The sequence below is a fragment of the Pelophylax lessonae genome (assembly GCF_965119305.1).
Source record: "Pelophylax lessonae genome assembly, chromosome: 11".
NCBI lineage: Eukaryota > Metazoa > Chordata > Amphibia > Anura > Ranidae > Pelophylax > Pelophylax lessonae.
Genome location: NC_138778.1, coordinates 177,392,393 through 177,405,584, shown reverse-complemented (window position 1 = coordinate 177,405,584; position 13,192 = coordinate 177,392,393). Strand labels below are relative to the sequence as shown.

The 13,192-nt window shown below is 45.1% G+C and overlaps 1 protein-coding gene across 1 annotated transcript in view; it reads left to right on the top strand.

The window, feature by feature from the left end:
- The window catches only part of NMT1 (N-myristoyltransferase 1), a 45,133-nt gene extending 35,131 nt beyond the window's left edge, over positions 1 to 10,002 (top strand). The window contains exons 11-12 of the mRNA XM_082272335.1: positions 4,768 to 4,905; positions 9,593 to 10,002. Of these exons, the coding sequence (XP_082128461.1) occupies positions 4,768 to 4,905; positions 9,593 to 9,613 (159 nt within the window). The 3' untranslated portion in view covers positions 9,614 to 10,002. The remainder of the gene's footprint in view (positions 1 to 4,767; positions 4,906 to 9,592) is intronic.
- Positions 10,003 to 13,192: the final 3,190 nt, after the last annotated feature.

Sequence of the window (13,192 nt, the reverse complement as noted above, 5' to 3'; positions counted from 1 at the left end):
TCATTTTTTTTAATCTGGCGCCAGACAGTACCCGGAAGTAATGTCATGACATCGTTTCCAGGTTTTTACATGGACACCCGATCAGAGCCGAATGCAGCTTTGATTGGGTCTTCGGCAGCCGTGCAGGTAGGATGCCCGGGTCTCCCGGTGGGATGGGAGACCTGGGCAGGAGGGGGGGGGGGGGACGTTCCCTCCCGCTCCTTGTAATGACAGCCGAGCCGCTTCTCAGCCGCATCAGTTGTCATTACAAGACAGTCGACCATCGGCTATGGACGCCGGTATCGTTCAATCCCTACTTTAAAGCGACATGGGAGATTGTGATTCTAGGAAATGTCAGTTTTCCACCAGAATATGATTCTCGGGCAATGGAGCAGTGTGGAGAGGTAGTAGGGATTTACCTCCTTTCTAGGTAAACACCTAATTCAGTTTGCAGATTTTAGCCTGGTTAAATGTTCATCCGGACAATCATAAAATATGCTGCTTTGTGATCTGTAAAGCATACCGTTTTATACAGATCTAAATGCAGTGGAATTTAAGGGTGTCTTGCACTACTGTGAGTTTATATGCTTACTGACGTGGCCGTATGCGTCACTGTCTAGTAAATTCAAGGCCTAAATGACTGCAGGCTGATGTCCTTGTGCGCCATGCCTATGCCTTGTTGATGCTTGCACCTCCCCTTGGCCCTGAATGATTTGAATGAATTTTTCACTAGGCCGCAGCAGCAGAATGAGCTCAGAAAAACCTGGTCCTGTGCCATGCAGGACTAGAGGAGTCCTAAACTGTGTACAGCTGCCCATATGCATCTCAGCTCCTAATGGACGTAAGCACATGTATGTAAATATGAATTGAGGTGCAATACCTACCTCTTTTAATGCAGTAACTTGACAGCTAGATCTGCATACATTTATTATGCCGATGTGTATTCTATAATACATATTCACTATGCTCTGTGAATATGAATTGACGTGGCACACATTTTCACAGAGCCTGCTGCCTGAACTACAGCGGTACTGAGAGGAGGAGTTTCAGAAGGCCGAATCAGTACAGGGCAGCAGGGTACCATGAGATGTGTAGTCCTTAATAATCAAAAAGTAAACCAAACGAATGAGAAGAGAAGCTGTAAAATTATACAGAGAGTCCAGAAAGGTGGAGAAAGGGATGGACAACAAATAAGCAGTGATCGCAACATTAAGGCCTTGTTCACACCATGGTGCATAGCAGAGACATCAGACTTCTGCACGCGTTCTGCAAGGGCACAAAAAAAAAAAAGTTGTTCTCCATGTGCCCTGTTCACACCACACCATGTGGATTTTTTCTGCACAGGAATCTGCAACGTGTTTGCAGTTTTCTGCACAGGAAAAAAAAAACTGACATGACCTCAACATTTGGTGTAACTGATGTCAGCATGCATTAAAAACTGACTGAAACGCGCATGAAAACTGATGTGAAATCTGTGCGGCTTTCCCATCAGTTTTCCTGCAGGTATGGTGTGAGCGAGCCCTGGAGGGGTGTGTTTTTTTTTTTTTTTTTTTTTTTTGTAAGATTAAATTGTTAAAATAATGCTGTTGCAGTGCTGATGAAATAATATTTTGTGACTTGGATCTGATTTTAAAGCAACTATTTGTCTTATAAACCTCTTATTGATGCATAATCATTGAACACAAATTCTGCTCCAATCTGTGTAATTTTCCCATCGCTTTATTTCCTTTTGCACAGCATAGAGAACGTATCAGTCACAGCCTGCATGCCAAAAAAACATTGCTCATCCTGCGTCAGTCATAGGTTACTGCCATAGGACATTATAGGAGATGGAGAGAAGGGCTTGGCTACTGACGTTGGCTTTCTGGGTTTTACCTATGGGTCTGCTTAGGCTGCATGTTTTAAGCAGGTGTAAGCAACCTTTTGAGAGGCGGGGATCTAGCTGAACAACATGAAAGAAATCAAAGATACCGGTGTTTGGCACCCATGTTTCTTTAAAAAAAATGAATTGGCCAGACCTAAAATAATAAGGAAAACTTATATTAAAATATAATAAAACAAATGTCACTGTAAAAATATTATCTGTCACTACAGTACCTTGAAAATGGACAGTGTCTGGCAGAAGAGCAGCGGATCGTATCGGCAGTTTTTCCAATTTTTTTATTTTTTTTAGGCGCTCTGTTAGGGGGTGCTCCTGATGAAATAATCAGGTCTGAATAGACCCCTGATGTCTCCCTTTTGAGACTGAGAAAGGGACAGAGGACAAAGGTCCCCACTCTTAGCTGCACTGGACAGTGAATGAATGGGAAGTGCTCTGTACTGAGCTGCTTGTTCATTCACAAACTGAAGCGTAGTGAACCGTGCAAATGTAGAAGACAAGTGACTGGTTTAGTAAAACACAGGGTAGCTACAGTAAACTAGTCCTTTTGACCCTGAGATTGTGAAAAAATTATAGCAGAGCAGGACTCCTGGCTCCAAGGACAGATGGCATATCTGTGTCCTAAGCTCTCTAGTCATTTTTTCTATAGGAGAATGTGCTACCAGAAACTTTGATGAAAAGTTATGTTCAGCCTGTTCATGCTAAAAATGGAAGATATCTCTCTTCACTTTAAAACTATAAAAATAAATGCACATTTCTTGTTTTGTTCATTGACAGACGCTACAGCGCTCCATAAATCATAACTACTGGGTTATATCGCCTTGTACAGGAGTGGGACTAGGCAGAACAAAAAACTTGGCTATGCCCATGGGCCGTCCTCAGCTGGTATATATATATCTCCCTCTCTGCTATAGGTATTCAGTTTTCTTCGGTCTAGTCAGGAGTAAAGACCTAGGCTCCCTGCTGGGATCTTTTGGTCCTAGCAAGGTTTGTTTGTTTTTTTCCCCTTCCTTTTTTTTTTTTTTTTTTTTTCTCCTGGGAAATCTACAATCAACTGCCAGGCTGGGCGACAGGCTGGATAATTATAGATCCAGTGGTTCCCCCCCCCCCAGCCTGATCTTGGCTGCGACATAGTCTCATGGACAGGCGCTGGTCTGCAAATTAAACGTCTTGCAGGGTCGTATGCGACCAGGCGCTAGCCAGAGTCGCAACGCTCCCCTACTTCGATGTCCTGTCTGGAGCATCGCCTGCACCATTTAGCGGTAAGTACAATCCCCCCTCTCCTCCTTTGTGCAGTTTGGTTTGGGCGCGGGTACCATTCAGGGATGGTCGGGCTACCCTGTGGGTTCCCGCCACCTATCCTAAAAACCCCTCAGTTGAGCTGGGTTTCACCCCCTCCCCCCTATGAAGCTCTGGGGGTGATGTTTGTCCTGTCTTAGCAGTAGCATGGGGGTCCCAGGTGAGAGGGTGCAACGGAGACCCCTGGGTGTATGTCCTGTCATGTGCTGCGCAGTACCTTTAGGGATCCCAGTGTAGAGGGCACAGGGAGACTCCGACAGCCTGTATAATGTTTGGGTAGTCTGTAACATCACCCTTGGTTTTGCTTTGTCTCTGGTCAGCGGCCATGTTTCTGTAGTCTGTGACAGCACTACAGCCATTTTTCCCTTATTTTGGCATGATGCCGGAGACGACCAGAGCTGTATGGTGATGCCTGGGCTCTTCCTCTTAATCCCGGGATATATGAACTCGATGGACACTGATGGCAGTTGCTTGGTCCAAATTGCAGCGTGCCCCTGGCTGGTAGTGGTGAGTCCTTGGGGGGTCCCTTTTCTCTCTCTGCACTAATAGGTGTCCTGAGTGTGGGGGAATCCATAGTGGTGCCAAAAACATTTGTGCTGCAGGGTCTCCCTTATCCTATTTGAGTTTCAGGGTCACATCTCCCCCACTGACCCCCCTCATAGAGATGGCAGGTCCCTCGGAACCTCAGCTCCCTATTGTTTCACTGACGGCAATTTCTCAAGTTCATCGACAAACAGCACCCACCCCTCTATGGAGTTCTGATACTTTTAATACTGATTGCTACTAAACTGAATACCTATAGCAGAGAGGGGGGTTATATCCAAAGCTGAGGACCGCCCATGGGCGTAGCCAGGTGTTTTTTGTTCTGTCTAGTCCTACTCCTGCAGGAGGCAATATAACCCTATAGTCAAGGTAAAAAAAATATGCATTATTTTTTTGCTGCAGGAGCCTCGAAAGCATTGCACCAGGGCTTAGCAGATCACTGATGCCATGCAGGTCTCCAGCACACTGTCGGTGTATGGGCGTATCCATACATCCTGTACGGGTAAGCCGATACTCCCTGACAGGAACACTCAATCAACTTCCACAGCGCCGTGGTTGTTCATTGAGCACTACAAGCTGACAGCCGCTAAGGATGTTGGGGGCTTGTAGTTCATTTGAACACACAGAGCTGCGTGTCTGAATGACGCAGCCGTGTGGTCAGAGCCCCGCACAGCCAAACAGTGACGGCTAGTGCAGGGAACTTCTCCCCATACTGCTGCCACAGGGAGGGGGGGTAGCAGGTGGCGGCTGCAGCATTGGGAACATGTTACATGTTTCACCCTAGAATCGGGTGGAACATGTAACCTGTTCCCAAAGGTGAACTTGTCCTTTAAGGCTGAGCAGGGGATGGAAGGCTAATCCACTCCACCCTAAACAGTAAAAATGGAGTTGCATTTTATTTAGACCTAACTGGAGAAGCCAAGTCACTTGCCCATCGGCATGATTAAGTTATTATTGGGTACAAACAGGGGTCTTGTACTGCATGTAAAGTCTTCTTCTATACATTATGTCACACAGGTCATTACAGGCCACTATATTTTTATGTATTTATTTATTTTTGTCTGCAGAAAGGATTTGATGTCTTCAACGCCCTGGACCTCATGGAAAACAAAACGTTTCTGGAGAAATTGAAGTTTGGAATAGGAGACGGCAATCTGCAGTATTACCTGTATAATTGGAAGTGTCCCAGCATGGGACCTGAGAAGGTAAAGGCATATTAGTCTGCGCAGACGATCCACAATTGGGTATAAAGAGATGTAATTGTAGTTTACTTTCAGAAATCAGCATGTTTATCTGGTCCTTGGCATATCATGGGGTCCGTAACAAGGAGGGCACAGCCACAGCATGGATATACTGACTTATTTTCCAGTAACAGCATGGGTTCTACCGCTCGGTTTTCGGTGGCAGGGGGCGGGTATTCTTCTGTGACTGAGCAGTGCTCACGGAATGACGTGTGAGCTTCACTCCATACTGGTGTGCTGTGAGCCCAGCCTGCATGACTCCACACCTCCAGGAGGGGGTGCCAGTGACAGGTTGTGCTTACAGGAAATGGGCAGAGTCACATCCCTGTTCTGCACCGCCAATTTTGATCCCAGAGGAAGCTGGGGACAGTGCTGGAGCATTAAGAAGGGTAGCTTGGGGTGATTTTTTTTTTTTTTTTTTTTTTTTTTTTTTTTTTTTTTTGAGGGTGGGGAGACTCTCAAAGCAGCAACTCCAGCTTTTTTTTCCCCACAACCGTAAATGCATTGTGCATGTAAATGAATCACAACCCCGCTGTCAGTTTATCTGTTTCTTACCTTAGCTGTTAAAAGCAAGTTTGGGTGTCTGTGATGTCACTTCTCAGTTCTCCAAGTTCTCGGACTTCCTGTTTACCACCCTTACCAGTCCTGATACTACTTGTCCCATGATGCTTTGAGCCTCTGTAGTTTCGGGGCAGGCTATGGATGTCACTTGTAGCAGTTCTGGGGCTTGGTGTGGTTGGGTCCAAATGCAGATCACGTTTCAGTCTGCACAGCAGGTGTGTAAATGTGTCATGGCTTACTGCAAGTGTACAGAGGAATGGCGATGGGAGGTTATAATGAAGGTGTTTCCTTTATATGTTAATTAATCACTTCAGAGAGCAGGGGTCTGGGGGGGGGGGGGGTGATCTGAGGGGCAGGACTCTCCCTGTTCACACTGGTGGTCATATTTACCAGGGCAGGATTTATTTCAAATTGTGGTTCATTCAATGAATCGGGCAGCACAGCCAGCTATCGGAACAGGCTGTGTTTGAAGGGCTTTTCTTTTTGAGTAATGCTGCATCTGTGAGGCGGGACATGAGGGGTTTGGACTCTTCCTGTGGGTGGGACTAAATCCTAATTAGGATGCAATCCATCCCTATCGCCATCAGAGCTATGAAGGAAGTTACATAATTTGCAGACTCTGATATGCTACAGAGGGGTGTGTTTAGGCTAGAGATTAAGCAGGAAGTGGCTGTAAGGCCTTCAGTCTACTCTACATCCGACTATACAGAATGTCCCATACATCCTCACTATACAGGTATGATCTATACTGGGGACTGATTATTCCATTCAGTTCATGTGAAAAGAAAGTTGTGAGTTCAGCTTTATAATAGGGATAGACTGATATGTTTTTTTTCAGGGCCGATACTGATATTTTGGTCACAACGTATCGGTATCGGTTGATATGGGCCGATATTTTGAAAGGTTTTAAAAAAATAAAACTAATTTTTGACACAAATCTGGTACTGAACATGTTAATTTTTGTTTAATGCTTAATGGCTGGCTTGCTGGCACCCTGTGGGTGGCTGGCTAGCTGGTACAGGGCCTGTGGGTGGCTGGCTAGATGGTACAGGGCATGTGGCTGGCTGGCTGGTACAGGGCATGTGGGTGGCTGGCTAGATGGTACAGGGCCTGTGGGTGGCTGGCTGGTACAGGGCCTGTGGGTGGCTGGCTGGTACAGGGCCTGTGGATGTGGGTGGCTGGCTCCGGGCTGCTGTGGGTGGTTGTATGGCTGTGATACTCCCGCGAGACTAGTCCCGACTCCAGACGAGGCTGAGGGAGGCGGCCTAAGGAGGCAGAACGACGTCAATAAAATATCAGCCAGTTCTGCGGGCCAATACCGATATATTGGGGAAAGTGCATATCAGCCCCCAATATGTCGGCCTTGCCAATAATCGGTCTATCCCTACTTTATATACTTATAGGACCTTTGTAGGAGGAGTTAAATAGTTTCTAAGGCAATACAGACCTATTTTTTATTTTAAGCTCCTACCTTGGGAGCAGGGTGACTCTGTGTGAATGTGCCAAGGTTAGCCCTAGTACGCTCAGTAATTTTTAGAAATGGTCTGACTTGTTCCACTCTCCCACAGGACCTCTGGAAGATTTACCCCCTTCGTGACCAGGCCATTTTTTGGGACACGGCACTGCATAACTTTAACTGACACTGGCTGGGAAGGGGTTAAACATCTAGGGCGATTAAATGGTTAAATGTGTGCCTAGCCTGTGTATTGCGTGAGATGCTTTTACTAAGGGATGTAATGGATTCAGGGAAATTTCATCACATCCCCGCTGTCAGGGTGGAGCTCTGCCGACGATCAGCGGGTGCCAGCAGACATCCATTGGCCAGCAGCTGCTGATCGGCTTCTGCTATGACGAATCAAATATATATATATATATATATATATGGTTCTGCACTGAATGGCTGCCCTGTAGCAGTAAATCTGCTAAAAGGGCAGTCGTTAACTGGCTATATGGCTATACAAGTCTGTGTGAAGACATTGCGATGAGGAATGTGGCTGCAAGGTAAGTGCTGAAAGCAGCATTTTTACTGAGGAAAAAAAAAACTTAAAAGCATAACAGGAGTAGGTACAGGACTATAAATGGTTAAAAATGAGACTTTGATCATTAATAAACATTGGACTGCAAGATAATACGTCTTCCATGACTGTTACTGAATATATTTAGAAATGTTTTTTCCCCATAAATCCCTTATACATTATATAGCTGGTAGAGTCAACTAAAGGATCCTTACAAAGCCCTAAGGAAAGCTGACGGCATCTGAAGGCGGAATTGTCCATGTCACAAAAGGATAGCCGGATTGTGTGATAATAGTCGTCTTTATTAAAGCGGCAGTAAACCGCAGATGGTGGGGGAATTTCCCTGCAAAGCAATGTCACGATGTGCTAGTATGCATTGCCCCCGGTCTTCCTCTAGGGTTCGCGGGCTCCGGCTACGTGAGTGGCCAGGGCTCAATGACGTCACTCTTGCGCATGCGCGTGGGAGCCGCCGTTTAAGGCACAAGCTCTGTAGGTGTGGCACTGTATACCGGCTGCATGCACTCTGAATATCTCCTACACAATGCAAGTTTAGGAGATAGTCGCAGTACCTACAGGGGAGGTTTTTTTTATAGGCTTACCTGTAGGAATAAGGGGTATAACGAAGTTTACTACCACTTTAAGACCCCTTTTTTGAAACTCTCAGCAGTCTCTGCCTTGGATGTTGGGGAAGTCTATTGTCCTAACTGGTGTTCTTTACCTTGTGAAGTGTCTGTTAGTGGCAAGTGATGCTGTACAAGAGAAAGGAAGAATTGGTAGAAAATCTGTCTGCTGAGAAAGGGTCAGTCCACCCAAAAGTGATCTCTCCTTTATAGGCAGTCAGTGTCTGACTTCTTATGTAACTTGGATACTGCAACCTTGAGATTTCCCTGCCATAATTTGACTGCTTTGTTCCTGTCCACCTGGGAGTTCTGGGAATTCCCATCCACCTTTGTATGTCCAGCTCCTCCTGATACCTTCTCTATAACATAGGAGATCCTGCAGGGACAGTGGGAGGTCTCTTGGTAATCGGTACAGAAGAAAAATGGCGCAGGCATCTCACCAGTACAGTCTTTAAAATATGAGACTTTTCAGGTGGTTTAGGGCTGCAACACAGGTTCACATTGATTTGATTGCAGACATCGGGTGTGATTCGCACTGCATTCCTGTGCACATCAAATGCGAGGTCTGTGCAAGGTGAATTCAGCCATGTATTTTATATGGCTTAAATCACATCACATTCGCGCCCAAATGGTGCAGGGCCTTTTTTTTTTTTTTTTTTCTCCGGTGTTCAGACCCATGCAATCCAGTTCCACAGTTTGCACTGTGTTCTGCGATTTGAGGGTGTCATTAACTTTATATCCACACCCGCAGCAGTCCAGATTTTGATGCGGCTTGGGAACCCACACAGGAATCGCTTTGGTTCCGGCATCACACCAGTGTTAACCTAGCCTGACTCCCCAGTATCTACCAAATGAAACATCAGACTTGAGCTTAACAAACGGTAGAAAAAAAAAAAAGATGGAACTCCCAACTGAGCTTTTCTAACACAGAAGGGAGACAAATTTCGGAATGCTGTCCTTAAAGAGGAAGTAAACCCTCCTCTGCAACTTTTACCTATAGATAAGCCTATAATAAGGCTTACCTATAGGTACTGTAAATATCTCCTAAACATGTACCGTTAGGAGATCTTTACCTTACATGCAGCCAGTGACATCACTGGCGCATGCGCTCTGAAAGAACGGCCGCTGGTGCCGTTTCTTCAGAGCCCCGCGCCATGACCGTCGGCTCCCGCGCGCATCAGATGGCCGGATGCCGCGATCCCGGGAGATGGGCTACTGAACATGTTGCACGGCGGGGGCTCGTTCCAAGGTAAGTATTTCATAATGAGCTAGTATGCGATGCATCCTAGCTCATTATGTGTTTCTCTTTCAGGTTGGAAAAAAAATGTTTTAATGAGTTTTACAATCTCTTTAAGCAATAAGGGAGATAATTATCATGTAGTTGTACTTCATTTAACAATGAAAGCTCACACAGCAATGGCCTTCAGCTTTAATCAGTGTCTCTTGTGTTTACAGGTCGGGCTGGTTTTACAGTAGCCCCCACCCCCCACATCTGAAGGGGATAGGGTGTGACGTGGCCGACAGCTGCTCAACATGCCAGTGATTGGATACCCGAGAGAGCAGCCCCAAGACGAAGTGCAGGAAACGTGGGCATTGCTCTAGAAGACATCCTACTGATGTGCATGGGAGGGAGGTTTCGGGTTTACGGAAGTGCAAAGTGGGGAGCTTCCGCCAGCCTGGCTTGAATTTAAGGATTTTTCAGGGTCTTTCTTTTTTTATTTTTTTTTCTTTTTTTTTTTTTTTCATCCCTCCCCCTTCCTGCTGTGAGTAAAAAAAAAAAAAAAATTGCAACGGCTCTTCCCTCCCTGCTGCCATCCAAACTGAACCGGAGTTGTGGCTAAATATTAAAGTATATATTATATATATATTTGTAATGTGCTGTCTGTGCTTTACTTTGCTTGGATGGCTGCTGTTGGTGATGAATGTCTTGTGCTGGGTTTACGCTGTACCCAAATTAAATTTACGTCCTTTTTTTCCCCACAAATAGAGCTTTCTTTTGGTGGTATTTGATCCCCTCTGCGTTTTTTTTTTTTTTTTTTTTTTTTTAAGAGCGACAATTTTGAAAAAGCAAGCGGGTGGATTTTCTCAGTCTTTCCCTGAGGATCGGGGAAGAGAGATGGTGATGACCGTCTCTCCTACCCTTGCCCGACTCTCGCTGTGTCTAAACACAGTGGGAGCGAGCCGCCGAGACAGCAGGGAATCCAGCGACGTAGCTGTACGTCCCTGGACCCCCGCGCTCGCTCAGCACAACATTTGATTGGGTTCTGCTGCTATCAACCTGGGAGGAGAGACAGCAGTGGGAGACTTTTTTTATCTTAATGCATAGAATGCTTTAAAATGAACCTGACTTTACAACTCCTTTAAAAAAAAAAAAAAAGATGCATTATACTGAAGGAGCAGATGAAAGGGGGTGAAAACAGCAAGAACGTATCAATAACACACCCGTGTTACATTTTTGATGCAGTTTTTGAGTCACGTAACCTTAAAAAAAAAACCCCACCATAACCACAGTAAAATCGTGTAAATTTTTCAGCTCCATTATCGGCACCTTTTTCTCTATCGGGATAATGTTGAAAACACCATTTTCAGCCGCCAAAATTTCAGTGCTTCTCCAGTCTCAGGTTAGTATTGGGGGGAGCTGCATACTGAACGTTTTTTACTTTTATGCATAGACTGCAGTAAGGTTATAAACTTTAGGTAATTTTATAGCCAAAAATGCATATTTTTGCCAAAAAAAAAAAAAAATGCTCTAGAGTGCAAGTAGTTAACAGTATTCGTCTCTTAATTTCTGTCTCCTGAGAAGCACTTCATGTACCGAGTGTAGCTTGCGCTATTCTTTTTTTTTTAATTAGCTATAGTAGGTCATTAGTTGATTCCTGGAGGATATGTTTATCCAATGGCATCAACCCTCAAGTATGAATATTCCTATATATGTGAGATCCCTGTGGAAGCTGGAAATCAGTGTAGTAGATTCTGCTACTACAGTAATTGCCGCTGTCTTCCAGGCTCCATAGTGACTGCCCTGCTGTAAAGTAAACATGGGGTCATTCGCTCAATGCTGTCCCATTGGTAGAATGCCCTGCATTTTACTCAATGAATGCAATGTGATCTCTGATTTTACTAGATGAAAATTTTGATGTCACCACCCTGCTTCTCCATCTCATCCAGTCGGTGAACGCCTTGGCTCCCGTGCCAAGAGGGTGACACCATGTAGTGACAATTCCGCAAGTCATCCACTTGTCACGGGACTTTGAAGATGGTGGCGATCACTATAGTAGGGAAGAGCATTTCAGTGAGTTCCACCTTCTATGTATATAGAGGGCTTGCTCCTGTAGTTGTTGGCAGACCATACCAATAGTGTTACATGAAGGGTTATATCATCATGGAGAAATAACGTCCGTCACCACGGAGCCCGGAATTAACTCTTGTAGCCCCTAGGAATGACAATATGACATCACCACTTTTCTGGTAAATAATTATTTGTAATATTTTATTAAGATTGTAGAGACAGCATTGTGGTTATATTATGTACAGAACAGTACAGGATGATGGATTTAGGAAATCTATAAACTAAAGAACAGCAGCCATGATGTTTATAGATGTGATAATAAAAAGGTGCCTCTTAGAGCTTACAGATCATCGCACTTTATTGGAGCAATGGCTGCCATACACAATAAATATAGGCTTCATCCACTTACAGGGAATCTGTCTAATAGCAAAATGCCTATGTGAGGAGCCTTTGATGGAAGCTGGCTTTGTTTTTTAGCATCTGGGCATACTGGGGAAGATTTACTAAAACTGGTGCAGCTGTGCATCCATAGCCATTTAGCTTGTTCAATTAAGTTGACAATGAGCCCCCGTTCACATTGGCGCAATTTGACAAATCGCAGCTTATTGCTGGCACTTGCACCGTCCCAACCGCTGACTTTGCGGCGCCACACCGATTTCCAAAAGTGGTTTCTGAAGTACTTTTGGCGACTTCAATAGACATCTGTGCATGAACCCGCACAGATGTCTTTCAAGTCGCCCCCAAAGTCGGACTGAAATGCGGCTTTGAAGTTGCATGATTTCAAAGCCACGTTCAATGTGACTGAGGGCTGAAACCTGGAAGCTGATTGGTTTTTAGGCATAGCTGTACTGGATTTTGTACTCTTCAGTTTTAGTAAATAACCCCCACTGTGTCTAAGACAGTGACACTGTATGTAATTAGCATTGCTGTTCCAAAAAAGTTGCCCCTATCAGCCTGAAGCCTGCCACACACAAGCCAACCGCTCTCCGGCATAAATATGGAAATTCAGTTGAGCTGAGCGTTCCTGTTTCTGCCTATGCAGGGAGATGCACGCAAAATGTTCTCGGCAACATTAGCATTGAGGACTGGTAGTGCAACTGTCAATCAGGATTGTCTGCTGTGTGCCGCCACCACAGACACAATATCAACCTGAAAAAAAAATGTTAGGGCTAGGAGGACCTTAAAGTATAAATGTGCTTTTAGTACAGTCCTCCTTAAATACCCCCATAGACTTACCAGTCCTCATGCCTCTAGATAGCCACCTCTGTGGAATCCCCAAGCCAGGTTCTCATATAGCAGCGGTTCTCAACTCTGGTCCTCAGGACCCACTAACAGGCCAGGTTTGCAAGATAACTGAAATATATCACAGGTGATATAATTTGCTGCTCAGTGATTGCAGTACTCTAGTCTGCATCTCCCCAAGGTAATACTTAAAATCTGGCCTGTTAGTGTGCCCTGAGGACAGGAGTGGAGGACCACTGTCATAGAGGAAACTCCATTCCTTTATTTCGGGAGGCCATCCACCACTGAGACTCAGAACAGATAGTCTCTCCATAGGAGTGAATTAAAACTACTGCAGGGACTATGAGGCTCCTAACAGGCCACCGAGTGAATATCTTAGGCCTGTTTCACACAGGCTTCAGCTTGTAAAAGAGCAGTGTGAATAGCAAAGTATTAGAGCTTTAAGAAACCTTTTGGTGAATCTTTTAACGTGCCTTTCAGAGGTCCAGTTGGTAAATGTTGAATACAGATCCTAATGAGAGTGC